The sequence below is a fragment of the Panthera uncia genome (genome assembly GCF_023721935.1).
Source record: "Panthera uncia isolate 11264 chromosome D3 unlocalized genomic scaffold, Puncia_PCG_1.0 HiC_scaffold_8, whole genome shotgun sequence".
NCBI lineage: Eukaryota > Metazoa > Chordata > Mammalia > Carnivora > Felidae > Panthera > Panthera uncia.
This window is the reverse complement of record NW_026057586.1, coordinates 65,231,726-65,259,181: the sequence shown is the minus strand read 5'-3', so window position 1 is coordinate 65,259,181 and position 27,456 is coordinate 65,231,726. Positions and strand designations below refer to the sequence as shown.

At 47.6% G+C, this 27,456-nt stretch overlaps 2 protein-coding genes across 2 annotated transcripts in view; one reads left to right on the top strand and one right to left on the bottom strand.

Moving 5' to 3' along the window:
- Positions 1-986: 986 nt before the first annotated feature.
- Positions 987-4,643, top strand: LHFPL7 (LHFPL tetraspan subfamily member 7). The gene is made up of 3 exons (XM_049620110.1): positions 987-1,303; positions 2,056-2,194; positions 4,262-4,643. The coding sequence occupies exons 1-3, from the start codon at positions 1,103-1,105 to the stop codon at positions 4,516-4,518; spliced, it is 597 nt and encodes a 198-aa protein (XP_049476067.1). The 5' UTR covers positions 987-1,102; the 3' UTR covers positions 4,519-4,643.
- Positions 4,644-10,509: 5,866 nt separating this feature from the next.
- The window catches only part of SGSM1 (small G protein signaling modulator 1), a 24,560-nt gene continuing 7,613 nt past the window's right edge, over positions 10,510-27,456 (bottom strand). The window contains exons 5-9 of the mRNA XM_049620625.1: positions 26,178-26,260; positions 20,501-20,610; positions 19,751-19,847; positions 18,187-18,354; positions 10,510-12,715 (exon numbers count right to left, since the gene is read on the bottom strand). Coding sequence (XP_049476582.1) covers positions 12,627-12,715; positions 18,187-18,354; positions 19,751-19,847; positions 20,501-20,610; positions 26,178-26,260 — 547 coding nt within the window. The 3' untranslated portion in view covers positions 10,510-12,626. The remainder of the gene's footprint in view (positions 12,716-18,186; positions 18,355-19,750; positions 19,848-20,500; positions 20,611-26,177; positions 26,261-27,456) is intronic.

Below are 27,456 nucleotides of genomic sequence, written 5' to 3'. Positions count from 1 at the left end.
TCCGGCCGGGCTCGGCTCACTCTCCCTCGGCATCGCGGGGTCTCCGCACGGCAGTGGGTTTCCACCTGTACTGCATTTCATTGCCCGTACAGTGTCGGTCCCGTTGCAGCCTATTTGGTCACCCGCACGTTGCCGCCACCCACTGCTGGGGGCAGCCCTCAACCCATGGCCGGCGAGAATTGGTTGTGTAAAAACCACGCCTCCCTCAGCCCCCGGGAAGGGTAACTCTGGGGTGCCGGTTGCCATCTCCCGGAGTCACACTGGGGCCAGCCGGCTTCATAACACACTCTTAACTGGCTGCGTTCTCTTCTCATCCCACTTCTTCCTCCACGGGGCCGGCTCCAAAGTACACTACTTGCACCCAAACCCTTGTTTCAGGATCTGCCCCTGGGAAACTCACACCGAGTTAAATGGAATAGGGATACACAGTTACACGGATCAACCCTAAAAACGTTATGCTTAGTGCCCAAAGTAGGAAACAAAATGCAACATACAAAATAATGTCATTTACATAAGCAAAAAATACACACATGCTGAGCGATACCAATTTTGCAAACATACCTCCAAACAAAAAGACGCATTAAGTAATTACAACGGTCCGGGATTAGAAGGCATGAGCTAATGGGCAGGGTAGTTGCTGGAAACATAGTGTCTGTGTGTGATTTAGAAAAAGGTACCCACTCTGGGGAGAAGAAGCCCCTTGGGACAGTACAAGACTTGATGGGTGGAGAGAATGAATGAATGACCAAATGAATGAACGAGAGAAACACAGGAGGGGCCTTGCCTGGACCAGTGATGATGACGTCCCATGCAGAATGTGTGTGTTCAAAGTTCTGTTTAAGCACTATTATTTATTCTAAGATTTGGGGCTATTCTACTTCCAGAACCTGTTAGCGCGAAGCCCCGTCCCCGCTCCCCAGATATTAACACCTCCCATTGCATCACGAGGCCAAAAGGAGGCTGATGACCTGCCTGGGGTCTGAACACAGGACCAGGTCCCTGACTTGGGGGGCGGGAGACCCTCCCCAGCCCATTTCTCTCCTTCCTGGCAGTCTCCACCACTAACCTTGCCTGTTGCCTGCTAGGTCCTCGCCACCCCCTGATGGCGGGCAGTGTGTGGGCATCCCTGGGACTCTCCCTTGCCTGCATCTCAGCCCTCAGCCTCTGCTCTCCCGTCTGGTTCCAGACCCCCACCTTCTCCTTTGGCGTCCTCACCTACTGCTCCTGGCCTCAGGGTAACGGCTGGAACCAGAGCTGTGGAGCCTTCAGGTCCCTGGATGACATTCCTGACTTTGCCTGGAAGGTGAGACCTGGGCTCACCAATTCACCATCCAATCCACCAGAGCAACAACAACAAAAGCCAAGTTCTGGTTCCCACCACCTACCCTACCCCACACTGAGCCTCTGACTCTGTAGGTGTGGGGTAGAGTCTGGCTATCTGCATTTTAGCAAACATCCAGGATGATTCTGAAAGCAGCCCCATGTCCATTTAGTACCTTAGCACAAATTAGGAAAAGGTTCCCCTTCTTTGGGACACTATACTGCCATCTGCTGGAAAACAACTGTAATCAATATGCAAATGTATGATGATCCCACTGCGTCTCCAGGAGTTGTGCAGTGTACAACCTGCGCACACCTACGTGGCTACCCTCCAAGTGCTAAATTTAAAAACCGCAGCTAAGGTGTTGAAAGTCTCAGTTATGATGCATGTTACCAAATGGGTCAGGACTCCCAGTCCGGCACCTCTAAGGAACTTTTAATTACACTGGTGCCTCTCCTGGTGATCCTGTCATATAGCAGGTACTCAGTAAAGTGGGGCATGGTGGTTGTAAGTCTGGATTTTAATTCTGGCTCTACCACTTAATTCGCTATGTGCCCCGAGGCAAATGACTCCACCTCCTTGGACCTCGGTTTGTTTATATGTAAAATGGGGGGTGATAATAGCACAGACCTCTTGGGGTTTTGAGGATTCAGTAGCTGCCCAATAAGCAGAGACACCTGCACCTGCCCCTACCTGTCCCAGTCAACACTCCCCTTGCTCTTTCTTCCTGACAGGTCTCAGCTGCAATTCTCCTTGGAGGATGGCTCTTGTCGGCCTTCAATGCAGTTCTCCTCCTGTCCTGGGCCCTGGCCCCCAAAGGGCTGTGTCTCAGAAGGGGCAGTGGCCCAATGCCAGGGGTGCAGGCAGCTGCAGGTAAATCCACTGGCACATCATAAGCATTCCAGACATGTTTGTGGAATGAATGAATCAGTGAATGAATGAACGAACCTGTGAGCAGAGTCTGGCCTCCTGTGTTGATTCTCAGAGATGAATCCTAGGATTATAGACTTCCTGGTCTGTTGGCAAGCCAGAAATGGTGGGGAGGGAACGGCATACTTAACATCACCCTCTCCTGCCTTTAGCTAAACCCAGTCCTAATAGTCTGCCCCGCCCTTTGTTTCTCTCACATCCATCCACTTTGTATCATCTTTACCAGGACCACCATACACAGTTGAGCAGGTTGTGCACTGCACAGCGGTGCCCAGCTGAGGGCTGAGAGATGCAGAAATCTAGCCTATGTGCCACTTGCTACGCTGTGGAATTGCAGGGCTGCAGCTCCCCAGAAGGGTTGCTTTTCTCTAATTCATACATAGGCTTTGGATGGTCTAGCCCAGGCCTTCACTGCAACCCTCATTCAATTAATTCTCCACCATCTCTCACCTGGATTAGAGAGATAACCACCTCACATGTCTGTCTGCTGCCACCTTTGACCCCTAGAATCTGTCTGCTATGCTGGCCAAACAGGTCCTATTAAGACTGAAATCAGATCGGGCCCCTCAGACTGGCTTGTCTACCCTCCAGTGACTTCCTGTTACACTCAGAGTAAAATCCACACTCCTCGTCATGGCCGGAGAGGCTCCGCCTGATTAAACCCTCATTCCCTTGCCAATCTCACCTCTTGCCCCTTCTGCCAGGCTCAACATGATCCAACCACATGGCTTGCTTTCTGTTGCTCAGATACACCATGCTTGTTCCCTCTGTCTGGAATTCTCGTTTCTCAGATCTTACAGGTCTTGCTCCCCTACTCTGCTCAAATATCACAGCCTCAGTGAGGTCTTCTGTGACCCTAGGTACGGGAGCTCCCCTCTCCTGAGATTCTCCTACCTCATTCTTTGTTCTCTATGCTTCACAGCACTTACCGTATCTGCCTGCTTGATTATTGTTCATCTCCGTCCATTAGAACGTCAGCTACTTGAGGGCGAGGACATGTCTGCTTTGACATCGCCAGCACCTGGGACAGTGCTTTGCACACAATAGACGTCCGCTAAATATTTGTTGAATCAATGGACGGAGCTATAGTCCTTGTCCTAGGCTTGCACAGGGTCTAGTGCGTGTGGGGCACACCAAGTGGTTACAACTCAAGGGGTGTTTGACATAATAGGGATGAGCGCAAGACACAAGGAAAAACTCCAGGAGGGTTGGGGGGGGGGTGTACAGAAGTCTTCCCAGAAGAGGAATCAGTTGAGCTGAGTCTGGAAGTACGAATGGGAGTTGGTCACATATAGAAGGGGATTCCAGGTAATGGGAACATCAGAGGCAAAAGCATGGAGACAAGCAAGGCACGTTCACAGAACTGTAAGTAGACCAATGTGGCTGAAGAACAGCAAAGGAAGCTGGGGTCATGTGATTCTCCTGCTTTGGAAGGGCCTTGAAAGTGAGGAGGTGTCCAGCTCGTTTCCTTAGTATCATTAGTGTCCACTATAGCACCTGCAACAGTTTCGATGCATGAATGCATGCATGGATAGGTGGGTTGGTGAATTAACAAATGAGTGAGTGGGTAGGTGAAATTATGGGTGTATCCATGGATATATCAGTGGATGGATGGATGGATGGATGGATGATTGGGTGGGTGGATGGATGGATGGATGGATAAATGAATGGATGGTTGGGTAGATGAATGGATGGATGGTTGGGTGGATAGATGGACAGATGATTAGGTGGGTGGATGGATGGGTGGGGTGCAGGTGGCTAAGTGGGCAGATGGGTAGATGGATGGATGAACGAATGGATAGAGGGATGGAGAGATGAGTGGACGGGTGAGTAGTAGATGGACAGTTGGGTGGAAGGCTAGTTGAGTAATGGGTGGATAAAAGGAAAGGTGATGAATCAATATATAAGTGAATAGACTGATGGATGAGTGGGTGGATCAGTGAGTCAAGGGATGGAGATTGGCCCAGAACCCCTTGACTGACACCCTGGTGTTCTTTCCTGTCATTTTAGCCACTGCCACCATTGTGGGCCTGCTGGTTTTCCCCATCAGCCTGGACTCCCCATTTGCCAAGGAAGCCTGTGGAACCTCCTCCGTGTACTGCAGTGGCCAGTGCCAGCTGGGCTGGGGCTATGTGACTGCCATCTTCAGCGCAGTCCTGGCTAGCTTTCTGCCTATGATTGGGTGGCCCCGCATGACTCAGGTCCAGGGGAGGACCATCTCCAGTGACACTGAGAAAAGCATCCTCATGCCAGAAATGAACAAATAAAAATTTCCCAAGAGGAGAAAAAGAAAAGAGGACCAAGGACAATTCTCAGTCCAAGCTGTCCCTCAAATACCACATCTTTCGGGGGCACCTGGCTGGCTCAGTCGGTGGAGCATGCGACTCTCGATCTGGGGTTGTGAGTTTGAGCCCTACGTTGCGTGTAGAGATTACTTAAAATTAAAAAAAAACAAAAACCCAACTTTAAAAAATGCTGCATCTTTCAATAGACAGGCCTATTCTCCTTCTCTACCCTCCACCTTTATAACTCCTTTTTTCTTGGAGAATTTGAGAATTATTTCTTTTCTAATCAAATATTTAGTAAGTGCCCATATGTATAAGAGTTTGTGCAAAAGTGTGTCCAGTGTTGGGGTGGGGATGAGGGGACGTGTCTCATCCCTCCCTGCAGACAGTCCCGCTGATAGGGAGACTTTGCTCTTACTCGGGGCACATGAAGTCCTTCAGATCCTACTCCAACCTCTCTCTTGTCAAACACCCAACACCCCCGGGCCTCTCCCTCCACCATACTGAATTCTGGGCCCGTGGAAGGCCATTCACTCTTCCATCCTTTGCACACGCTCTGTCAGGGATGCTGGAGTCGGCCTGTTGCTTCTGCCTACCATGACCCACTGCCCTTCTTTGGGAGTGGCACCCTAATCTTTCCTTGAGAGTTGACCTCCAGCAGCTCTCTGACTAGCCCATGTTTTTTGTTTGTTTTGAAATTTATTTTTATTTATTTTGGGAGAGTGTGTAAGCAGGGGAGAGGCAGAGAGAGAGAGAGGGAGAGAGAGAATCCCAAACAGGCTCCACACTCAGCACAGAGCCCAACTCAGGGCCCCATCCCACGACCGTGAGATCATGACCTGAGCCCATATCAAGATCCAGATGCTCAATCGACTGAGCCATCCAGGAACCCAGCTCATGTCTTAAGGCGGATAAATGAGCTCTTCTAGCCAATAAAGCCTGGCTGGAGAAACTGGTTCACAGATGGGCATGGAACCTGTGCCAGCCTGGAGGAGAGTGGAACCATGACATGGACAAAGGTGGAGCTCTAAGGACTTCATCTGAACACCTAGATCCAGCCATGCCTGCTCCCCTACCTGCAGGAGACATGGCCACTGGAAGCTCCAGGCTGGCATCTTCCTAGCTTGGCTGCCACAGAAGGGAAGCATGAACTTCTCTCTTCTCAGGGAAGGAATCTGATTGGCCAGAAGAGGGTCATGTACCCCCTGGGGGAAGAGGCACATCAGCAGTCTCACTAGAAGGCCATGGTTGTAATCTAAGAGATACAGCTCCCCAGAGGATGGGACAAGGTGCTTGTACTGGGACAGGGGAGGGATGCTAGGCGGCCAAAAACATTCAGTGCCCAACTCCCTTTTTTTTCTAAATTTTCTTTTTTTTTAGTGTTTATTTATTTTTGAGAGACAGAGAGAGACAGAGCATGAGCAGGGGAGGGCAGAGAGAGAGAGAGGGAGACCCAGAATATGAAGCAGGCTCCAGGCTCTGAGCTGTCAGCCCAGAGCCCGACGCGGGGCTCGAACTCACAGACCGCGAGATCATGACCTGAGCCGAAGTCGGATGCTCAACTGACTGAGCCACCCAGGCGCCCCGCCCAACTCCCTTTTGAAGGGTATCTTTATTATCCCCAGTTCACAAAAGTGAAAACTAAGGCTCAGAGAGGTACAGTCACATGTCTAAGTCTGCACAGATGTCTGGGATTTGAACCTAGGTCTGTCAGACTCTATGGTGGAGGCAAAAGAACACCTGGATTTGCTCCCTTTGCCCAACCCAGCACATCTTTTTCCTGTTTTAATGTTTATTTACTTTTGAGAGACAGAGCACAAGCGGGGAAGGGCCAGAGAGAGAAAGGGAGACACAGAATCCGAAATGGGCTCCAGGCTGTGAGCTGTCAGCACAGAGCCCGACACGGGGCTCGAACTCACGACCCGAGAGATCATGACCCGAGCCGAAGTCGGACACAACCGACTGAGCCCCCCAGAGGCCACATTTTGATATCAGCAGAAATAATTCCATGCAAGTGGCTCTTGCGTGGGAAGATGCCTTCAGACCCAAGCAGCATCCCAGTGCAAAAAGCAGCAAGAAGATGCCATCAAGTAGAATCTCAAACTCAGTCCCCGCCCCTGTCACCCACATCCCCTCTGTAACAACCTCACAATGGCCCCAAGTTCCTTAACGTTCCCTTTGAACTGTTTCAGCAAGGCCAAAGGGAGCAATTCTCCAGCCCCTCACGCAGAACCATTTACAGAGATTCCGTCTTTACTCGAGGCAGAGGGATCTTATTTTCTCTTGATCACAGCAAGGGACAGCCGCTATTTCAAGGAGCCCTGCATCTACAAAGGCTTGAAATCACTGTGCCCACAAGTCTGAATAAAGAAAGCCAGGAAGATACTGGAGAATTCCAGCACAATACCCTGGTGTAATGGAAAATCCCCAGGGAACTAACTGCATGGTCCTGTGGGTCATTTGAATTCCGCTAGGCAGTTTGATTCAGCAACAGGTCGGCAAGCTGGCACTTCCGAAAGATCAAATTGTGCTCCTCTGGAGTCTATACCTGTCCTGGGCTCACGCTCTCAATGTGCCAGGCAGGGGACTTAAAAGCCAGAAAAGAGAGACCTGTGAACCTTTTCCTGATGCAGCAAAATCAGATGCTAACTGCAGAGTCAGCTCCTGTTTTGTTCCTGCTGAGAACTGATGGCCCCACCACACCTAAGTGCTGTGTTCCTCTGTCACAGCCCGAGGGTGCTGGGAGCTCACCCTGTCCCGTGCTGTCTTCCAGGAGCCATATTCTCTTAGGCTTCAAAGATTCACCTGAGAACCTGAGCTAGGTAGATGCTGGGAACCCAGGGCCGCTGAGGTCTCAACCAGGAAATCATCCTCAGACACGCTGAGGAACAGAGGGCCCCAGTGAAAGAATGGGGCTGGGGCTGGATCCGCAATAATGGGAGACTATTGTCCCCAGTTCACAGAAATGGAAACTAAAGCTCAGAGAGGTCCAGTCACTTGCCCAAGGCCACACAGCCAAGAAATGGCACAGCAGGGATCCGAAATCCTCACTTCCCCAAACACACGACAGAGATGTGGGACATGATTATAGTCGGCACAACGAGAGAGTCGTTCCCACTTCTATCGTTCTCTATGTCCCTTCGAGAAGAGAGGCCCCTCAAGTGAGTTGGTTTAAAAAGAACCAGTAAAGGGGCACCTGGGTGGCTCAGTCGGTTAAGTGCCCAACTTCAGCTCAGATCATGATCTCACAGTTCGTGAGTTCGAGCCCCATGTCAGGCTCTGTGCTGACAGCTCGGAGCAGGGAACCTGCTTCGGATTCTGCGTCTCCCCCTCTCTCCACTCCTCCCCTGCTCATGCTCTGTCTCTCTCTGTCTTTTAATAACAAATAAATGTTTTTAAAAATTAAAAAAAAAAAAAACAGAGAACCAGTAAAGGTACAAGTGTGCAGGTGGGGCACAGACATGGTCAGAATCATGAAGGTGGGCTGCAGGTGACCTGAGTTGGAAATGCTATTAGGAAACGTGGGAGAAGATTCATTGGTCGATGGGTCTGATGTCTCTCAGACTTCAGAGTATCTGCTGGGAAGGAAGGTAATCGGAAGGGCTTCTTCCCACTGTCTTGACTGCACCCCCTCCTCTCCGGGACTCCAGGGACCTGGGGCCTGGGAGGGGCATGGGTAGGGCAAGAAGGAAGGAGAAACCAGATGCAGGAATGCCTGCCAGGCACTCCAAAATGGGATGGTTAGGACCTCCCAAACCCTGTGCATGAGAAGTGCCCACGGCCTCTCCCACAAGCCGAAGGGAGAAAGCTCTAGGTAAACAGCAAATGAAGCACGGCTTTAAAAGAACGTAACAGCCAGAAGGGCCTTCACGCTGCGGGTTTGTCAGGCTTATTCTGAGGAATGGCATCATCCGGGTAGAAACTGGACGAGACACCATCCAAATGTTCTTGGCTACAAGGAAAGGAGGCAGAGGGAGGAGAGGGGGGAAAGAGAAGAGAAGGAAGGGAGGATGGCGGGAGGAGGAGGAAAAGGATGACCGGAGTCCAGCCACCCCATGTTCCATAAACACAGAAACCAAGGCCACTTCCCCATCCCGCCACGGAGTCGTTAAAATATGCCTGGTGATCCACGACTCCTCTTTTCCCATCCATGCAACGCTCAAACGCACACACTTAGGAAGGCCTCTGCAACGACAAAAAAATATTCTCGTGAGATTTCTTTTCCTGTAACATACATCGTCAGTGACCGTAAGTCGACGGTGCCCGTAACCAGACATTCGTGCGCACAGAACTGGGGCGCTGTGCTGCCTGACTCTGGTGCGGCCAGGCAGTAGCTGTGAGCCCTGGTGGGGCCCTCCGGGAGGACAGCCACATGTACCAAACTATGGCTGGAATTGGAGAAATGATACTGGGGAAGCTCTGCAGCACTGTTGGGACATTGGAACCGGTCTTTGCCCTCAAAAGCTTCTCCCCCCCGGGGTCGCCTGGGTGGCTCAGTCGGCCGAGTGTCTGACTTCGGCTCAGGTCATGGTCTGGCAGTCCGGGGGTTTGAGCCCCGCATCGGGCTCTGGGCTGACAGCTGGGAGCCTGGAGCCTGCTTCGGATTCTGTGTCTTCCTCTCTCTCTGCCCCACCCCCTCAAAAATAAATAAACATTAAAAAAAAAAAAAAAAAAAAAAAGAAGCTTCCCCCAGGAAGGAGCAGACCTTCCTGCTAAGAAAGTCCCCATCCGAGCTGGCAAAGGACAAATCCCCACCTGCCCACTGCTGTGTGCCTTCAGACTTACCTCTGCTGGCAATCTTCTGAGAATGTGACGACCAGACTCACCCAGGCTGTCAATGCCACCTGCCAACTCTGTCTCTATTTTGCGGGATTCTTTGGAAATCTAACTTTTTCTACATAAAACCTGGAATTCTCACAGGTGCTCATTAGGTTAAATCGAGTTTTGCTTCTGCAGCCGAAAGCTAGTTGTTTCCCTCTGACCCATGTTTAGAGGCTGCTGGGGGTGGACATCCATGAGAGGTCGCCATTGCCTGATGACTAAGGTTCTGAATGGTAGCCACTAGTTGGGACCGTGGAGGTCACGGGAGAGTAGTTGGGCATCTGTGGACACATTGGGGGTGAGAGCTGAGCAAGCTCAGTGGGTGTCAACTTACAGGTATGACCTTGAGTCAAATGACTGACCATCTGGGGACCTTTCTTGTGTTGTGCCCTGGATCTGGGGGGATCAGGCAGGCCATTTGCAAAAGTGGCCTCAATTATTTCTGTGACGGTATCCATTCTCCTTTTCCATGTCCCTCTGCAAAGCCACCCACCAAATGGTGGAGTCTATTTTCCCTTCCTTTGAATCTGAGCTCAGCCATGTGACTTACCCTGAGCAACAGAACAGAGCAGAAATGACTTTATGCCAATTGCAAGCCTAGGTCTCAAAAGGCCTTGCATACTTCTGCTTGCTCTCTTGAAAAACTGCCACCATGGCCACATAAACAAGCCTGAGCTGGCCTGCCAGGGGATGAGAGACACATGGCCCGGTTTCCCCTACTCTCCTGGCCAACAGTCAGCCAACTGTCGGAAGCAGAATTGCCTCACTGGCCTTTGGCTGACCACAAACACATGAAGAAGTCCATCTCAGACCAGAAGAACCTCCCAGATGAATGCGGCCCATAATGTCAACCCACAGAATTGCGAGCTAATAAATAAATGGCAGTGTGAGGCCACTAAGTGTTGGGGTGGTTTGTTACGTGGCATTATTCATGGTGACAGCTAACTGATACAAGGGGGTGAGAAGTGCTTCACCTGTCTTGCACCTCCTGGGGCAAGACCAGGCAGCTATCATGAGGCTCTGTCCCCATCTGGGTATGGGCCACTGGGGTGCGGTTGGGAGGACACAGTCTCCTAAAGGAAACCATTCTTCCCTACGCATTAAAAAATTCCCGAAACACAGAAATGAAAAAATAACCCATAGTCACACATTTCTCTGTTTATATATATTTTCTCTCTCTATAGACACAACTCTTCAGTAAACAGTTACAAGATATGTTGGCAACACTGAGAGAAGGAGGAGGGCACTCCACGGACAGAATGACTCCCACGCACTCGATTCCCGGACACAAGGACGCACAATGTACGGAGACCAAAATAAACACTGTAAGCTGAACAAATAGGAGTTGTTCCAAATCACAACCACGGACACTTCTCTGGAACACCACGAGAGAAGGCGGAGAAGAGATTGTGTGCTATACTTTGGGACTAGTCTGTCGAGAAAAATAAATCAGAATCGGAAGGTCTGGGACCCGGGTCTTGCTAAAATAATGTCCTCTGTAACGAAGAGCTGAGTGGCTAGGAAAACTTTGATCTGGATGTGTTTTCCTCATCTTGGGAAGGTGGGGGACCAGAGCCAGGAGGTACAATTTTCACGGAGCACATTCTTCAGAGGCAAGGGACATTTAGGTCTCGTCTGTCCTGCTCAGGAGGCCCCATGTGGGGGGCTGGGGGGTAGGGATGCAGTTGAAGGCACTGGGGCCCAAGGGCGAGCCTTCACAAGCACGCAGGGTAGGGGTTCCTCCCCCTCCTGGTTTGCTCAGGACAGAGGACTAATGTACCCTCTCTGTGAATGCTTCCTTATGCTTATGAGTCTCCTCCCCACTCCAAAATCCTACCTTCCATTCTGGGGAGAAGCCTTCCAACCTGACTCTGTTTCTCCCATGTGTGTTCTCAGAAAAGAGCTGGCAGGACTGCTCTATCAAAGGACAGGTAGGCAGGGTGAACCAGCTGACTCGGGGTCTGTTTGTGACTGGCGACCCTTTGCGTGAAGACCCGGAGGGGACCGCTTCCAGACTCAGCCATCCATGTTCCGGGGGCCAGTTCATCAGCATATTTTCCAAGGAAAACACCCATCACAGTCTACTCTGGTGGACCTCTGCCTTCCTGTTCTTCCTTTGTCCTGAGTGATCAAAGGCACCTAGGGAAAAGCCAGCTTCCCCCACCTCCCTTGAAGTGGCGGCCACTCACACACACCTTCCAAACTTCTGGAGCATCAGACCCAAAGTGCAGAAGGAGAGGCGAGATCTTCCCTAGGAGGTGAAGAAAGGGATGTGGACTCCACCCTGTCTGGAGGGCTTTGGGCGGGACCTCGGGCTAACTCACACCTACCACACTTCTCACTGTTCCGCCCTTCCGCCCTTCCCTCCCTCTCCGGGGAGCCTCTCAGGGAGAGGCTTTCTTGAAAAGAAGGAAAGAAGTCTCTCCTGGGGTCAGGTGGAGGAGAAAAAAAATGAGAGACCACAACAAACAGAATCCAAGTCCCGAGAGAGATGTGGACTCCTGTGTGCCTTTTCTAAGTGGGAGAAAGCCTCAGGAGCAGGTGGTTAAACAAAAGGGGGGGAAAGAGATACACTTGCAGCCCCTCCTCTGTGCCACTGGTTCTCAAGTGGGGACATGTGGCAAGATCTGCAAACCCTTCGGGTTGTCACAGCTGGGTTGGGGAGGGGGCGCTACTGGCATCTTGCAGGCAGAGGCCAGCGATGCTGCTTACCTTTCAACAATGCACAGGACGACCCCTCTCAGAAGACGGTTCACCCAGCACCACGTCAACAGCGCCGAGGGAGGTGCAGAAACTCTGCTCCAAGCCTGCCTGCCGGCCATGTTCTGGAACATCTCCAGAGGCCCCTTTCAGAGTATAGAGGTAGCCCCACAGACCTCTCCTACACTAGTTCCCCAAGAAAAACTCCTTCCCCAAGTCTCCCCTGACTGAACAGTTTGGAGGGGTTGGGACAGAATAAGAGAGAGGCAACCATTCTGGAGACCACAAATGAAACTGTTCCCTCCATCCACTGACGTACCCCAACTCCCACAAGGGAGAAATCCCAGACTTGGACAATCTTTGGTCAAACAGGAAAACGTAAGGCTGAACTCAAGGGGCAAACCCTCGACCCCACCTGCCTGGCGGCCAAAGTTGGGGCAGTTTCTCTCTGCACAGAAGTCCATGCTCATGAACAGACACCAGGACCTCGCTCCCGGGGCCGCCGCGAGGAAAAGCGGGCTGGACAGGTGTGTGGCGGCACGGCTGACAGGGCCGGGGTGAGGTGGCCCTCACTTGTTCTCAATCAGAGTCTGCACCTTGTACACGAGGTCCCGGGCCAGCTTCAGGACGTGTTTGGTGTTGTGCCGCTCAGCCATTTCTGAAAGAGCAGAAGGCAAAAATCTCATGAGCCTCCTTCTGTGTCCATCCTTAGGTCACTTGCAGCTTCTAGAAGGGAGGAGGGGGGGTTGTCCCTGGGGCATCCTCCTCCTCCTCATCTGGCATCATCTCCAGAGGAGTTCCAGAAGCAGACACTTTGGAGAAGGCCTGCACCTCTGGGCCTTCGTTTCCTCATCTGTAAAATGGGGATTGCAATAGCATCTACTTCACAAGGCTGCCGTGAGATCAAACGACATGATGTTGGCTCACAGTGCTTGGAAAGGGTTACATCTTCCCACTCGCCTTGCCTCGTATAAACACGATGACTGGGAACCTTTTGAGAAAACCATGCTGGGCACATTGCAGGTGTTAAAAGATACAAAAGAAGGAAGCAACAGGAGAGGGGGGAGCAAAAAAAAAAATTTTTATTAAGTGCCACATAAATACCTAGGAATAAACCTAACCAAAGATGTCAAAGATCTGTATGCTGAAAACTATAGAAAGGAAACTGAAGAAGATACAAAGAAATGGAAAAACATTCCGTGCTCATGGGTTGGAAGAATAAGTATTGTTAAAATGTCAATACTACCCAAAGCAATCTACACATTGAATGCAATCCCAATCAAAATTGCACCAGCATTCTTCTCGAAGCTAGAATAAGCAATCCTAAAATTTGTATGGAACCACGAAAGACCCCAAATAGCCAAAGTAATATTTAAAAAAAAAATTTTTTTTTTTAGTCTTTATTATTCATTTTTGAGAGAGAGAGAGACAGTATGAGCAAGGGAGGGGCAGAGAGAGAGGGAGACACAGAATCTGAAGCAGGATCCAGGCTCCAAGCTGGTAGCACAGAGCCCAACGCGGGGCTCGAACCCATGAACCGTGACATCATGACCTGAGCCGAAGTCGGACGCTTAACCGACTGAACCACCCAGACACCCCTAAAGTAATATTGAAGAAGAAGACCAAAGCGGGAGGCATCACAATCCCAGACTTTAGCCTCTACTACAAAGCTGTAATCATCAAGACAGTATGGTATTGGCACGAAAACAGACACATAGACCAATGGAATAGAACAGAGACTCCAGAATTGGACCCACAAATGTATGGCCAACTCATCTTTGACAAAGCAGGAAAGAATATCCAATGGAAAAAAGACAGTCTCTTTAACAAATGGTGCTGGGAGAACTGGACAGCAACATGCAGAAGAATGAAACTAGAGAACTATCTTACACCATTCACAAAAATAAACTCAACATGGATGAAGGACCTGACTGTGAGACAGGAAACCATCAAAACCCTAGAGGAGAAAGCAGGAAAAGACCTCTTTGACCTCAGCCACAGCAATTTCGTACTTGACACATCTCCAAAGGCAAGGGAATTAAAAGCAAAAATGAACTACTGGAACCTCATCAAGATAAAAAGCTTCTGCACGGCGAAGGAAACAATCAACAAAACTAAAAGGCAACTGATGGAATGGGAAAAGATATTTGCAAGTGACATATCAGATAAAGGGCTAGTATCCAAAATCTATAAAGAACTCACCAAACTCCACACCTGAAAAACAAATAATCCCATGAAGAAAATGGGCAGAAGTCATGAATAGACACTTTTCTAAAGAAGACATACAGATGGCTAACAGGCACATGAAAAGATGCTCAACGCCACTCCTCATCAGGGAAATACAAATCAAACCACACTGAGATACCACTTCACACCAATCAGAGTGGCTAAAATAAACAAATCAGGAGACTATAGATGCTGGAGAGGATGTGGGGAAATGGGAATCCTCTTGCACTGTTGGTGGGAATGCAAACTGGTGCAGCCGCTCTGGAAAACAGTGTGGAGGTTCCTCAAAAAATTAAAAATAGAATTACCCTATGACCCAGCAATAGCACTGCTAGGAATTTACCCAAGGGATACAGGAGTGCTGATGCATAGGGGCACTTGCACCCCAATGTTTATAGCAGCACTCTCAACAATATCCAAATTATGGGAAGAGCCTAAATGTCCATCAACTGACGACTGGATTTATATATACAATGGAATACTACTTGGCAATGAGAAAGAATGAAATCTGGCCATTTGTAGCAACATGGATGGAACTGGAGAGGGTTATTCTAAGTGAAATAAGTCATACAGAGAAAGACAGATACCATATGTTTTCACTCATATGCGGATCCTGAGAAACTTAACAGAAGACCAGGGGGAAGGAGAAGGGGGAAAAAAAGTTACAGAGAGAGAGGGAGGCAAACCATAAGAAACTTAAATACTGAGAACAAACTGAGGGTTGATGGGGGGTGTGGGAGAGGGGAGGGTGGGTGATGGGCATTGAAGAGGGCACCTGTTGTGATGAGCACTGGGTGTTTTATGGAAACCAGTTTGACAAATTATATATATATATATACATATATATATATATATATACACACACACACACACATATTTATAAAACTGGAAATGCCTAGTGACTTTGACAATACTATACTTATACTATATTAAATATTATATATTGTATGCTAAATGCTAAATAAAAATGTAGCCAATACTAAATACTTAAATAAATAAATAAATAAATAGCGAGCCACATAAAATGATTGGATCTTGAAAGCGGAATAATCCTAAACCTAGACGTTTATCATAAAGAAATCATTTATTGGATTGGGGCGCCTGGGTGGCTCAGTCAGTTGAGCGTCCAACTCTCGGTTTTGGTTCAGATCATGATCTCACAGTTCATGAGTTCAAGCTCTGCATCAGGCTCTGTGCTCACAGTGCGGACCCTGCTTGGGCTTCTCTCTCTCTTCCTCTCTCTACCCCTCCCTGCGTGCACACATACACACACACACACACACACACACACACACACACACACACTCTCTCTCTTTCTCTCTCAAAATAAGCAAATAAAACTTAAAAAAAAAATCATTTACTGGATGAAAAAAAAAAGGGCCTTAAGACCATGGTTCCCAAACTGGCTACCAAGGTACCCCAGGGTGCCACTTCTATAAGTTGTGAGGGAAACATAATGATATTCCGTATCTGCTCAACACCACATAAACTGGTAGCATCAGGGAGGTCACACATTGCCCTACATGCCTATCAATGACTTCATATCTTTGTAACGCTAGGTTTTCTGCAAGCAGTTAAGCAAGTTTGAGAAAAAGCAAAAACCATGAGAAAATCACTGTGAAACAGGAAATACATGAAGGTGAGGGTGTCTAATCTGGTTTCAACGTTTGAGAAGCTGTGCAATGCCGAACAGGTGCACATATCCCATTAATTGTTGTGCTTATTTAAGAATGACATAAAGAGGCGCCTGGGTGGCTCAGTCGGTTGAGCATCTGACTCTTGGGTTTCTTTCGGCTCAGGTCATGATACCAGTTTCGTGAGTTTGAGCCCTGCGTCTGGCTCTGCACTGACAGCACGGAGCCTGCTTTGGAATCTCCCTCTCTCCCTGCCCCTCTCACACTCGTGGTGTCTCTGTCTCCCTCAAAAATAAATAAATAAACTTACAAAAAAAGAGAATGACATAAAGATATTATTTTCTTTGGACCAACAGGTATCATTTTTGCAAACAGCTGCTAAGTTGTTGGGATATAAATAGTTATCAAGTGGTTTGGATCTAACTACTTGCTAAATGGAACTTTTGGCCTGGGGTGCTGTGAAAATTTTACAGAGGCCAAAAGGGCACTTTGTTTTCTCAATCACACCCTCAAATTGAAAACAATCTAGCTACCCAGCAATAGGGACGGTTCCTTATGTTGCAGACAGTCGCTATAGGTACACTCTACAGCCTTAAAAAAATGATTAAATGGAAGACACTTGTTAAAGTATTAAACGAGGGGCCCCTGGGTGGCTCAGTTGGTTAAGTGCCTGACTTCTGCTCAGGTCATGATCTTGTGGTTCGTGAATTCGAGCCCCGCGTCGGGCTCTGTGCTGACAGCTTGGAGCCTGGAACCTGCTTCTGATTCTGTCTCCCTCTCTCTCTGGCCCTTCCCCTCTTGAGCTCTGTCTCTCTCTCTCTCTCAAAAATAAGTAAACATTAAAAAAACTTAGAAATTTAAAGTATTAAGTGGAAAAAATGGGATACAATTGGATTCTGTGATGGTAACAAATACATGACTGGAAAAGATGAGAGGGAAAAAAAGGTTTTCTATTGAATCCACTAAATGCCATGTGGTTTCTTGGGTTGGAAAATGTTGCAGCAGAAAAAGGGCATCAGGTGAAATCAAAGTCTGTAGTTTCGTTAATAGTAATGTACCGATGTTAATTTCTTAGTTGTGAGAAAAGTTCTAGGGCCAGGCAACGCAGAGACCCGAGGGGTGGCTGAGTGAAGGAGGGCAGGAATTCTTTGTACTATATCTGCAACTCTCTGTAAATCTACAGTTATTCCAAAATAAAAAGCTTATTAAAGAAAAATCATGTTTCTGGGGTAAGGTCAAAGGTGGCTTTTTTTTCCTTCCTTCTTTTGCTTTAGGTTTTAAAAAATTAAAAATTTTTTTAATCTTTAAGAAGCCTCCACGTCCAATGTGGAGCTGGGACTCATGACCCTGAGATCAAGAGTCTCATGCTCTACCGACTGAGCCAGCCAGGCACCCTCTCTCTTTAAAAAATTTTTTTTTGTCTTAAAACATTAAAAAAATATTTTTTAATGTTTGGTTTTGAGAGAGAGAGAGAGAGAGAGAGAGAGATCGACCAAGCAGGGAAAGGGCAGAGAGAGAGAGAGACTCAGAATCTGAAGCAGGCTCCAAGCTGTCAGCACAGAGCCTGATGTGGGGCTCGAACTCACAGACCCCAAGATCATGACCTGAGCTGAAGTCAAATACTTAACTGACTAAGCCACCCAGGCACCCCTTATTCTTAAAAAAATTTTAAATAGTGATAACAGTAGCAATAGCTTCCAGCTATGGGGCCCCTCATATGAGCTGGGTATCATGTGATAGGCTTTATCCATGTTCTCATTTAATTGTCCGAACATCTCTGTGAGGGAGGTGTTAGTAGCATTCTACCTCAAGGAATCTGAAGCCCAGAGACATATAAAGTCAGTGGCCCAAAGTCACACAGCACCCGAGTGGCTGGGATCAGAATCCATTATCTGTCTGATTTCAATGACTGTGCCCTTCTCATGCCACTTCAAATGCCTTCCCATGCCTGCTTTTGTGCATATCAACCCTCCGAAGAAGACGCTCTTATTCCATTTTACAGATGAAGAAGCAGATGGGAAACGGCTTATCTGTGGGCATAGCTGGCTGGTGGGAGAGCCAGGGTTTGCCCCTGAGCGTTATTTCAACTTCATGCTCCTTCTGCTAGATTCTTGAGAAAAATGCATTCTCAGTGTTACAAGATGTCAACCCTCCATTTGGAAATAGACATAAGAAGTGGGCGGAACCCCCCTATATCCCCTCCGAGGCCCCACGAAGGGGCCTGTCTGAAGCCCGCACCCCTCAGATGACACCGTAGTCATGTGGGTACCGTTAAAGAATTTGATGATGTCTGTGAAATCCATATTGTTCTCCAAGATGATGTCACGGTAGACCTCCACCAGAGCCAGCGCGATGAACAGGACGTAGTGGGCGGACGAGACGTGCTTGGCTGCCCAGATGGTCTCCCAGACAGAGAAGACGTCATCGTAGACAAGTTCTGCGTGAGACACCAGTACGCACATGCGTGGGGAGAGGGTCAGCCACAGAGCTCACGGTGCTGCCCTCCCTCTGGGAAAATCCCAGGCCAGCTGTGTCCTTCCTTCACTTCTGTCCTAGCACCGCAGAGAGCAGGCAGAACTCAGGTCAGGAGGTAGGAGACCCAGACTCTGTCATTTGACCGTTGGAAGCCTCCGTTTTCCCCATCTGTAGAGGAGGTTGTGCAGACTAGGGGGGATGTAAGTTTCCAGCTTCTGGAAGGGGAGGAACCCGGCATAATCAGGTCTGATTTACACCGACCTGTCCCTGCCCTTTGACTAGCATCCCCTTTTTCTCCCTGCACCTTGTATCTCCTTAGCACCCAGGAGGGTATTCTCTTGCCCCTGTACAAATGCGGAGCTGGCTGTTGTCTCTGGGGCTAGTCAAGAAACTGGAGAGAGCAATGGTTGAGAGCAAGGCTTCCTATGTCCACTAAACTCAGTCTGAATCCAGCCCCACCACTTGCTGGCAAGGTGACCTTGGGCTACCCCAAGGCTCTACCAAGAGCCTCTCTCTCTCCTCCTCTGTATGTGGGGGGAGGCTTGCAAAGATAATACATACAAATGGCTCAGCACACACTGCCTGGCGCGTTAAAAACGCCTTCCCGCAGGGTAGATACTCTTATGAGCATCACTCTGACTCTGCACAATAGCAGTGTGCTGTGCTCCACGTCATTTCCAAGTCACATGTGCACCATGCTGCGTGAGCTTCGGGGCACCTTGTCTCTGAAAGGCGGCAGAATAGAATGGAAGGGAACTAACTGGGCTTAGGGGCTAGACAGAGGCGGCCTAAGATCCTGGCTCTGCCGGTCCTACCTCTGAATTCGATTTTCAGCCTTGGCTTCCCCATCTGTAAAATGGGGACTGTCATGTGGCGGGGTCCCCTCCCTAAGGAAGGACAAAAAAACCTCAAGGTAATCTGGCTAATGTGTGTACATGACAACATCCCTCACGACCTTGTGACATGAGACCCCTTAATCGGACCGCATGTTTGTGTGTTCCCACGTATGGGAGACACAGAGGTGAAACATATATAAAAAAAACTACGCCACGTGGCGTTCGAGGCTCGGTTCTTCGGGTATGAATCCAACTGAGCGGTGCCGGCGGGAATAAAGCTGCTTCCTGGAAAGAAAAGCCTGGGTGTCACTCTGTGCGAGAATCCTGCTCCAGTAACAACACCTACTGTGCGGTGTCACTGCGAAAGAAGGCAGGTGAGCCAACAATCACAGTGCGATAAGTGGGTGTTACTCTCTTCCTCTGGCTCTGCTGCAACACCCCTGCCCTCGCCTCCTCGGTACCTGTTCCCTGAGGGTCTGCTGCCGAGACTCTGGGAACAAGACCCCAGTTTGAAGTCCGTACCTCGCTTGAAATCCAGCAGGAACCAGCGGTAGCAGAAGTAGAAGTGAGTGTAGTCCCCGTTCTGATGCATCAACTCAAAGAGCTCGGAGTCCAGAATCTGCCAGCGGGAGAAAAGGTTGGCATCAGCCTCCCAGCAAGAGGCTGGGCCAGAGGGGACAGAATGAGGGCACAACCTCATACCGGACCCCACTACAGCCCCTACAACCAGGTGGAGCTAAAAAACGGGCAGAAGATTTGAAGTGAAAATCAACCCAGCTCAAGTCAACCCCAGTGACTTCTCTAAAGACCTGCAAGTAAAGATCCACAAAGCACATGACAGATGCTCAGTGGGATGAGTCAGGAAAATGCGAATCTAAACCGTAATGAGACAGCACTGCACACGCGCTAGGATGGCAAGAACCAAAATGATGGACAACCAAGTGTCAGTGAGGAAGGAGAGAAGCTGGGACTCCGGCACGTGGCCGGTGGGAACGTAACACGGCGCAGGTGTCACCTCACTCCTGAGTGTATCACCAAGAGAAATGAAAACATCTGTCCACATAAAAACCTGTAAGCGAATCTTCCCAGCAGCACAATCCACGAGAGCCAAAAAGTGGAAACCACCCAAATGTCCACGAATGAACGACGGGATGAACAAAATGGAATGAACTGGCTTGTGCTGCATTACACGAAGTGTGGCTCTGAAGTTGATTTGGGGTCCATCAGGCTGAGCTGGAATAAGTTATACTGTTGAACGGGACTGGGTCAAACCTGGATCAGCGACCTCATGTTGGCAAAGTGCGTGTCCATGGCGCCCCCATGGGGAAAGTTCTGGTTCATCCTCTTCATGAGCTCCGTGAAGCAGCTGAAGGCCAGGGCCTCTGGGGAAAGAGCACAGCAGAAACGGCCAATGCTGCCACTGCCCAAGGAACCCCAAGCTCCCAAGGTGATCCCAAGGTCGAAGGCTCCAAGCTGGCTCTTGAAACCCACAGCTGAAGGAGAAACACAGAGACGATGGAGTGTTGGCGTACTGCACTTCAGGGGATGTTCTGCAATCTAAATACATACTTCCCTCCGTGGAGGGGTTGAAATGCCTTTCTTTTAGGAAATAGTGGTGATACCAGTTGCCAACTGGTACCATCTGCGATCTCTTTCCTTCAACTCTGCATCCTATTCCTTCTTCTAGAACTTTATGAAGGGAATAATCAAGTATGTATTTTTTATCTGTAGTGTCTTCCACTCAGTATATATACTTAAAAAATTTTTTTTAATGTTTATTTATTTTTAACAGAGAGAGAGAGCATGAGCAGAGGAGGGGCAGACAGGGAGGGAGAAACAGAATCGGAAGCAGGCTCCAGGCTCTGAGCTGTCAGCACAGAGCCCGACGCGGGGCTCGAACTCACAGACCGCGAGATCACGACCTGAGCCGAAGTCGGACGCTCAACTGACTGAGCCACCCAGGCGCCCCAGTATATATACTTTTAGATGCTTTAGTGTATTAGTTCATGCATGTGTATTGCTGACTGGTATTCCATTGTATGACTAGAGCACAACTTATCTATTCTTTTCTTGTTGGACATTTACATTATTTAGTTTGGGGGTTTTATGGATGTTAAGCTCAATGAACATTTAATGTATAAAAAAATAAAAGAAAATAATTAAAGATCCCTAATTTGCTCTAATAAAAAGTTGATGATGTTTTCTTGGTCCCCAAACTTTTTTTTTTTCTTTTTCAAAATTCTACCAGTTCATGAAATTCTCAAGTCTGGGAATCACTGGATTAAGACAGCAATTGTCAATACTGGAAAGGCGCTGACAGGCAGTATGCAGAGAAAGAGTCCAATAACTCTGGGAAATGCTAGAGAGTGACTACATATATTGAAAAGTAAAGGCTCTGAGAAGTCCTGCAATAAAGAAACCTGTTTCTTATCGTTTATGAGCCAGCGTTTAGAAAACTTTATTTGAAAATGATACCTTTTTTTTTCTTTTAATACCTGGTAACTCTGGAGAAAGTTACACTAGACTGGAAGGTTTCCCAAGGCACAGTAAGACCTCATTCATTTTTAAAAACACTCTATTTTTCACGGGTGCCTGGGTGGCTCAATTGGTTAGGTGTCCGAATTCGGCTCAGGTCATGATCTCATGGTTCATGGGTTTGAGCCCTGTGTCGGGCTCTATGCTGACAGCTCAGAGCCTGGAGCCTGCTTTGGATTCTGTGTCTCCCTCTCTCTCTTCCCCTCCCCTGCTCGTGCTCTCTCTCTTAAAAATAAATAAACATTAAAAAAAATTTTTTTAAATAAAAAGACTTGATTTTTTTAGAACAGTTTTAGACTTCTAGAAAAGTTGAGAAAGGAGTAGGGAAAATTTTTGTATACTACATTTGTTACAATTAACAACCCGCTGATGATACGTTATTAACTAAACTCCATAATTTTATGTTTATTTTCTGTTCCAAGAACCCAACCAGGATAACACATTACACACAGGTGTTATCTCTCCTGGGGCTCCTTTCGGGTATAGAAGTTTCTCAGGCTTTCCTTGTTTGTGATGACCTTGGCAGTTGTGAGAGTGGTTGTCACATATTCTAAGGGATGCTTCTCTACTGGAATTTGTTGGATGTTGTTCTCACGATGATACTGGCTTTTGGGGTTATTGAGCGAAAGACCACGTGGGTAACGTGCCATTTTAAACACATCATGTCAAGGGCACCTGCTATCCACATGATTTATGACTGTTAATGGTGATTTCGGTCACCTGGCTGACGCAGTGTTAGGTCTCTCCACCACAGTTTCCCTCCTGCCCGCACTCCCTTCTATGCTGAACTTTTTGGAAGGAAGTCACTGTGCACAACCCACGTCTAAGGACTAGGGAGTTATGCTGCCCATTTATTTAACAGTCTTATTGAGATGTACATCGCATAAAATCCACCATTTCAAATGTACAGCTCAGGTTTTTAGCATGTTCACAGAATTGTGCAACCATCATCTGTAAGGTGGGAACGCTTCCATCACCCCCAAAAGACACCTGCACACATCAGCAGTCATGGCCCATCTCCCCCCCCCCCCCCCCCCCGCCCCCTGCCCCTGTCAACCATTAGTCTATTTTGCCTCTACAGATTTGCCTCTTCTGGACATTTCAAATAAATGGAACCATATGCTATGTGGCCTTTTGTGTCTGGCTTTTTTCACTTAGCAGAGCTTCTTTGAGGTTTCGCACTATAGCAAGTGTCAAATCGTTCTTTTTTTTGCCAAATCGTTCTTTTTTTTTTTATCATTGCAGGGCTATACCACATTTTGGTTACGCATGCATCCACTGATGAACACTTGGGTTGTTTCCACTTTGGGGCGATTGTGAGTAACGCTGCTGTGCACATGCTCACACAGAGTGTTTGTGCGAACACTGCATTTTCATTTCTCTTGGGGATACACTTAGGAACCAAACTGCTGGGTCATCCAGTAACTCCACCTTTAACATTATGCAGAACTGCCAGTCTGCTTTGAAAATCTCAGAGACAATGTCTTCATATTGTTACTAACACTTGATATTTTCCATTGTTTTCATTCGAGCCATTTAGTGGGCGTGAAGTGGAATCTCATTGTGGTTCTAATCTGCATTTCCCTACCGAGTAAAGATGTTGAGCATCTTTTAATATGCTTACTGGCTACATGTATGTCTTTCATTCTGTTGAGAAATATCTAGTCAAACCTTTTGCTCATTTTTAATTGGGTTATTTATCTTTTCATTATTGAATTGTAAAAGCGCTTTACATATTTTTATTAACTGATTGATTGATTGACTGATTTATATAGCACGAGTCGGGGAGGGAGAGGGAGGCTCCACACCCAGCCCGGAGCCCGACATAGGGCTCCATTTCACGACCATGAGAGCATGACTTGAGCCAAAATCGAGACTCAGGCTTAACCGACTGAGCCACCCGGGTGCCCCCCTTTACATATTTTGGATATAAGTCCCCTGTATGATGTATGTGATTTGCAAGTATTTTCTTCCATTCTTTGGGCTCTCTTCATTTTCCTGACGGTGCCCTTTGAAGCACAACAGTTTTAAATTCTGTTCAAGTCCAATTCCGTTTTAATTTTGTCACTTTATTCTTCTGGTGTCATATCTAAGAAACCACTGCTTAAAACCCAAGGACACAAACCCAAGGTCACAAAGATGTACGCCTATGTTTTCTTATAATTTTGTAGTTTTCATTCTTATATTTAGGTCTATGATCTATTTTTTAATGTTTATTTATTTTTATGAGAGAGAGGGACGGAGTGTGAGTTGGGGAAGGGCAGAGAGAGAGGGAGACACAGAATCGGAAGCAGGCTCCAGGCTCCGAGCTGTCAGCACAGAGCCCGACGAGGGGCTTGAACTCACGAGCCATGAGATCATGACCTAAGCCAAAGTCGGTGCTCAACCGACTGAGCCACCCAGGCACTCCAGAAATGCTTATTTCTGGACTGCCAATTCTATTCTACTGGTCCACATGTCTATCCCTGTGGGACTACCACACTCTCTTTATTACTGTAACTTTGTAATAGGGTTTGAAATTGGGAACTGTGTGTCCCCTAATACCTTCTCCTTTTTCAAAATTGGTTTTGCTACTCCTGGTCCCTTGCATTTTCAAATGAGTTTTAGGGTCAGCTTGCCCATTTGTGCAAAAACTGCAACTGGGATGCTGATAGGGATCACACCGAATCCAGATCAATTTGGAAAGCACTCTGCCACCTTAACAGTACTAAGTCTCCCGACTCACCAACATGAGGTGTGTTTCCATTTATTTAGATCTTCAATTTTTTTTTTAAACAATGTTCTACAGTTTTGGTATACAGGCATACCTCATTTTATTGCACTTTCCAGATACTGCATTTTTTACAAATTGACGGTTTGTGGCAACCCTGCATTGAGAAAGTCCATCGGCGTCATTTTCCAAACAGTATTTGCTCACTTTGGGTCTCTGTTTCACATTTTGATAATTCTTGCAACGTTTCAAGCTTTTTCATTATTGTATTTGTTATGATGATCTGTAACCAGTGATTATGACTTGCTGAAAGCTCAGATGACGGCTACCATTTTTTAGCAATAAAGGATTTTTAAATTAAGGCATGAACATTATTTTTCTAGGCATAATGCTATTGCATACTTAACGGACTACAGGGTAGTGTAGTCGTGACTTGTACATGCACTCAGAAACCAAAAACTTCATTTGACTCGCTTTATCGCAATAATACTGGTGTATTACACCAGTCTGGAATTGAACCTGCAAAGCTTCCACTTCTTCTGTTCAATTTATTCGTAAGGGTCTTCCTTTAGATAGTATTACAAATGTAAATGCCTTCCTAATTTTGTTTTTGCATTGTTCAATGCAAATGTATAGACATACAAATGACTTTTGTATACATATCTTGTATCTTGCAACCTTGCTGAACTTGTTTATTAGCTCTAAGATTATTTTTTATACCTTAGGATTATCTGTATATAAAAATCAGATCTTCTGCAAGTAGAGATAGTTTTACTTCCTTTCCAGTATGGCTACCTTTTATTTCTTTTGCTTCCCTAATTGTCCTCTCTACAACCTTTTGTGGCAAAAGTGGACATCTGTGTCTTATCTGTGACCTTGGGGGAAAGCATTCAGTTTCTCACCATTGAGTATGAACAAGCTGTAGGATTTCCTTGGGTGCCTTTTATCGTGCTCAGGAAATTTCCTTCGATTCCTAGTTTGTGGAGAGTTTTTAACGTGAAAGGGTGTCGGATTTGGTCAAATGCCATTTCTTTGTCAACTAAGATGATTGTGTCATTTTCGTCCTTTATTCTATTAATTTGGTGAATTATACTGATTGATTTTCATTCATTGAACCAGTCTTGTTTTCCTGGGATAAATCCCATTTGGTTATGGTATATAGTCTTTTCTAGATCTTGCTGGATTCAGTTTGCTAGTGTTTTGTTGAGGGTTTTTGTCTTTATATTCATCAAGGACATCACTCAGTAATTTTCTTTTCTTGTGATATCTTTGTCTGATATTAGTATCAAGGTACCAATGGGTCTTCATGTAAGGACTGGCCTTATAGAATGAGTTCCCTCCTATTCTGTTTTTTTGGAAGAGCTTGTGGAGAACTGGTATTAATTCTTCTTTAAGTGTTTGGTAGAATTCACCAGTGAAGACATCTGGGCGTGGGTTTTTCTTTGCTCCCCTTCATGTCTGTGCAATCAGTGGCTAGCAAAGGCCTGGCTGGCTGTCGGGCACCTGGTGATAAGTGTGGACTAACATGGATCAACAAGCCTTTCTATTTCCCTAGGACCTTGATGCATTCACCAGAGTCACAAAGTAAGGTTAAACCCCTCCTTTGCAGTGGGAGTCACAAAGTAAGGTTAAACCCCTCCTCCGCAGTGGGAAGGAAAGTGCACCCCTGGCCTTGGGGTGGCGGGGGGGGGGGGACATACTCACCGTCATCCAGGATGACCAGCAGTGGAGCCAGGAGGTCACACATGCCCTGGACATAGCCGATCTCAATGTGCTGCCAGATGTAGCTACAAGAGAGAGACGATGGGCCTGAGGATGGCACTTACGACCTCTCTCTCTCCAACCCCCCTGTCCTCTTCCTCCTTCCTGCCACAGCCCCCCATTACTACCTGGACCGCTCACTCCCTCGGCTCCTGCCTCCACCCCTTCCCCAGTCCCACTCTCTTCAAACATCCTATTCTCAGCCACCAGGATGGCCTTCCTAAAGCCCAGCTCCAAGAGGCCACCACATCCTCACAGGCTGCCCACTGCGAGACAACGTGCAAACGCCTTCCCTGGGCATGTAAGGCACTCACTGTCTTCACCGCATCTTCACAGCCCCACCATCGCCTCCCAGTACTTCTTCCTTTCTGGCACACACTCACACCCCGGTGCCTGGCCCTAGCACTTCTGTGCCTGGAGTTCCCATCTGCCCTCGAATAACAGTAACTACTGTTTACTGGGCATGTACTGTATGCTCAGCCACTAAACATATACTGCGCCACGAAATTCTCAAAATAATCACACGCAGAAGGTCCTGGCATATCCCATTTCACAGATGAGGAGACTGAGGTACAGAGAGAGAAGCGACATGCGTAGTGTCATACACCCAAGAATACATGGCAAGGGCAGGATCTGAGCCCAGGTGGCCTTACCACAGGGTACGTGTATGCCGGGTGGTTTGTTCAGTCTCTCCTAATTTTGCCAAGGGCCATCTTGCATGTCCCCGCCTCCGTGTGGGCTTCCACACTTTCTCCCAAGGCCATAACCCAGCAAAAGTCGGTCTATCCTTCCTTCTCCCCCAGCACCTTCTCATTTTAATGTAACATATATTAGAGTTAATTATATTTGTGTCTTGTGCTCGCTTCGGCAGCACATACACTGAAACTATATTTGTGTCTCCTCAACTCAATCTTGAGAGGCAGTGATTGCTTGGGAGACTGTAAGACAGAATAGTTATGAGGTAGTACTTATTAATAAAAATGAGTTAGAGCAGGGGTTGGCAAACCTTTCCTGGGAGGTCCAGGTGATAATTAGTTTCATCTTTGCAGGCCTAGGTTCTGTCTCAACTACTCAACTCTGCAGAAGCAATCATAGATACTATGCAAACAAACAGGCATGGCTGAGTTCTAAGAAAGCTGTATTTGCAAAAACAGGTGGTGGGGCTGGATTTGGCCTGTGGGCTGTGCTAGCAGGTCTTTTTTTTTTTTTTTTTTTTTTTTTT

What these genes read in the sequence shown, in the direction of transcription:
- LHFPL7 (XM_049620110.1), top strand. Translation starts at nt 1,103, where the DNA reads ATGGCGGGCAGTGTGTGGGCATCCCTGGGACTCTCCCTTGCCTGCATC. An exon ending in TTCCTGACTTTGCCTGGAAG is followed by an intron (nt 1,304 to 2,055) that starts GTGAGACCTGGG and finishes TCTTCCTGACAG; the next exon opens with GTCTCAGCTGCAATTCTCCT. An exon ending in AGGGGTGCAGGCAGCTGCAG is followed by an intron (nt 2,195 to 4,261) that starts GTAAATCCACTG and finishes CTGTCATTTTAG; the next exon opens with CCACTGCCACCATTGTGGGC.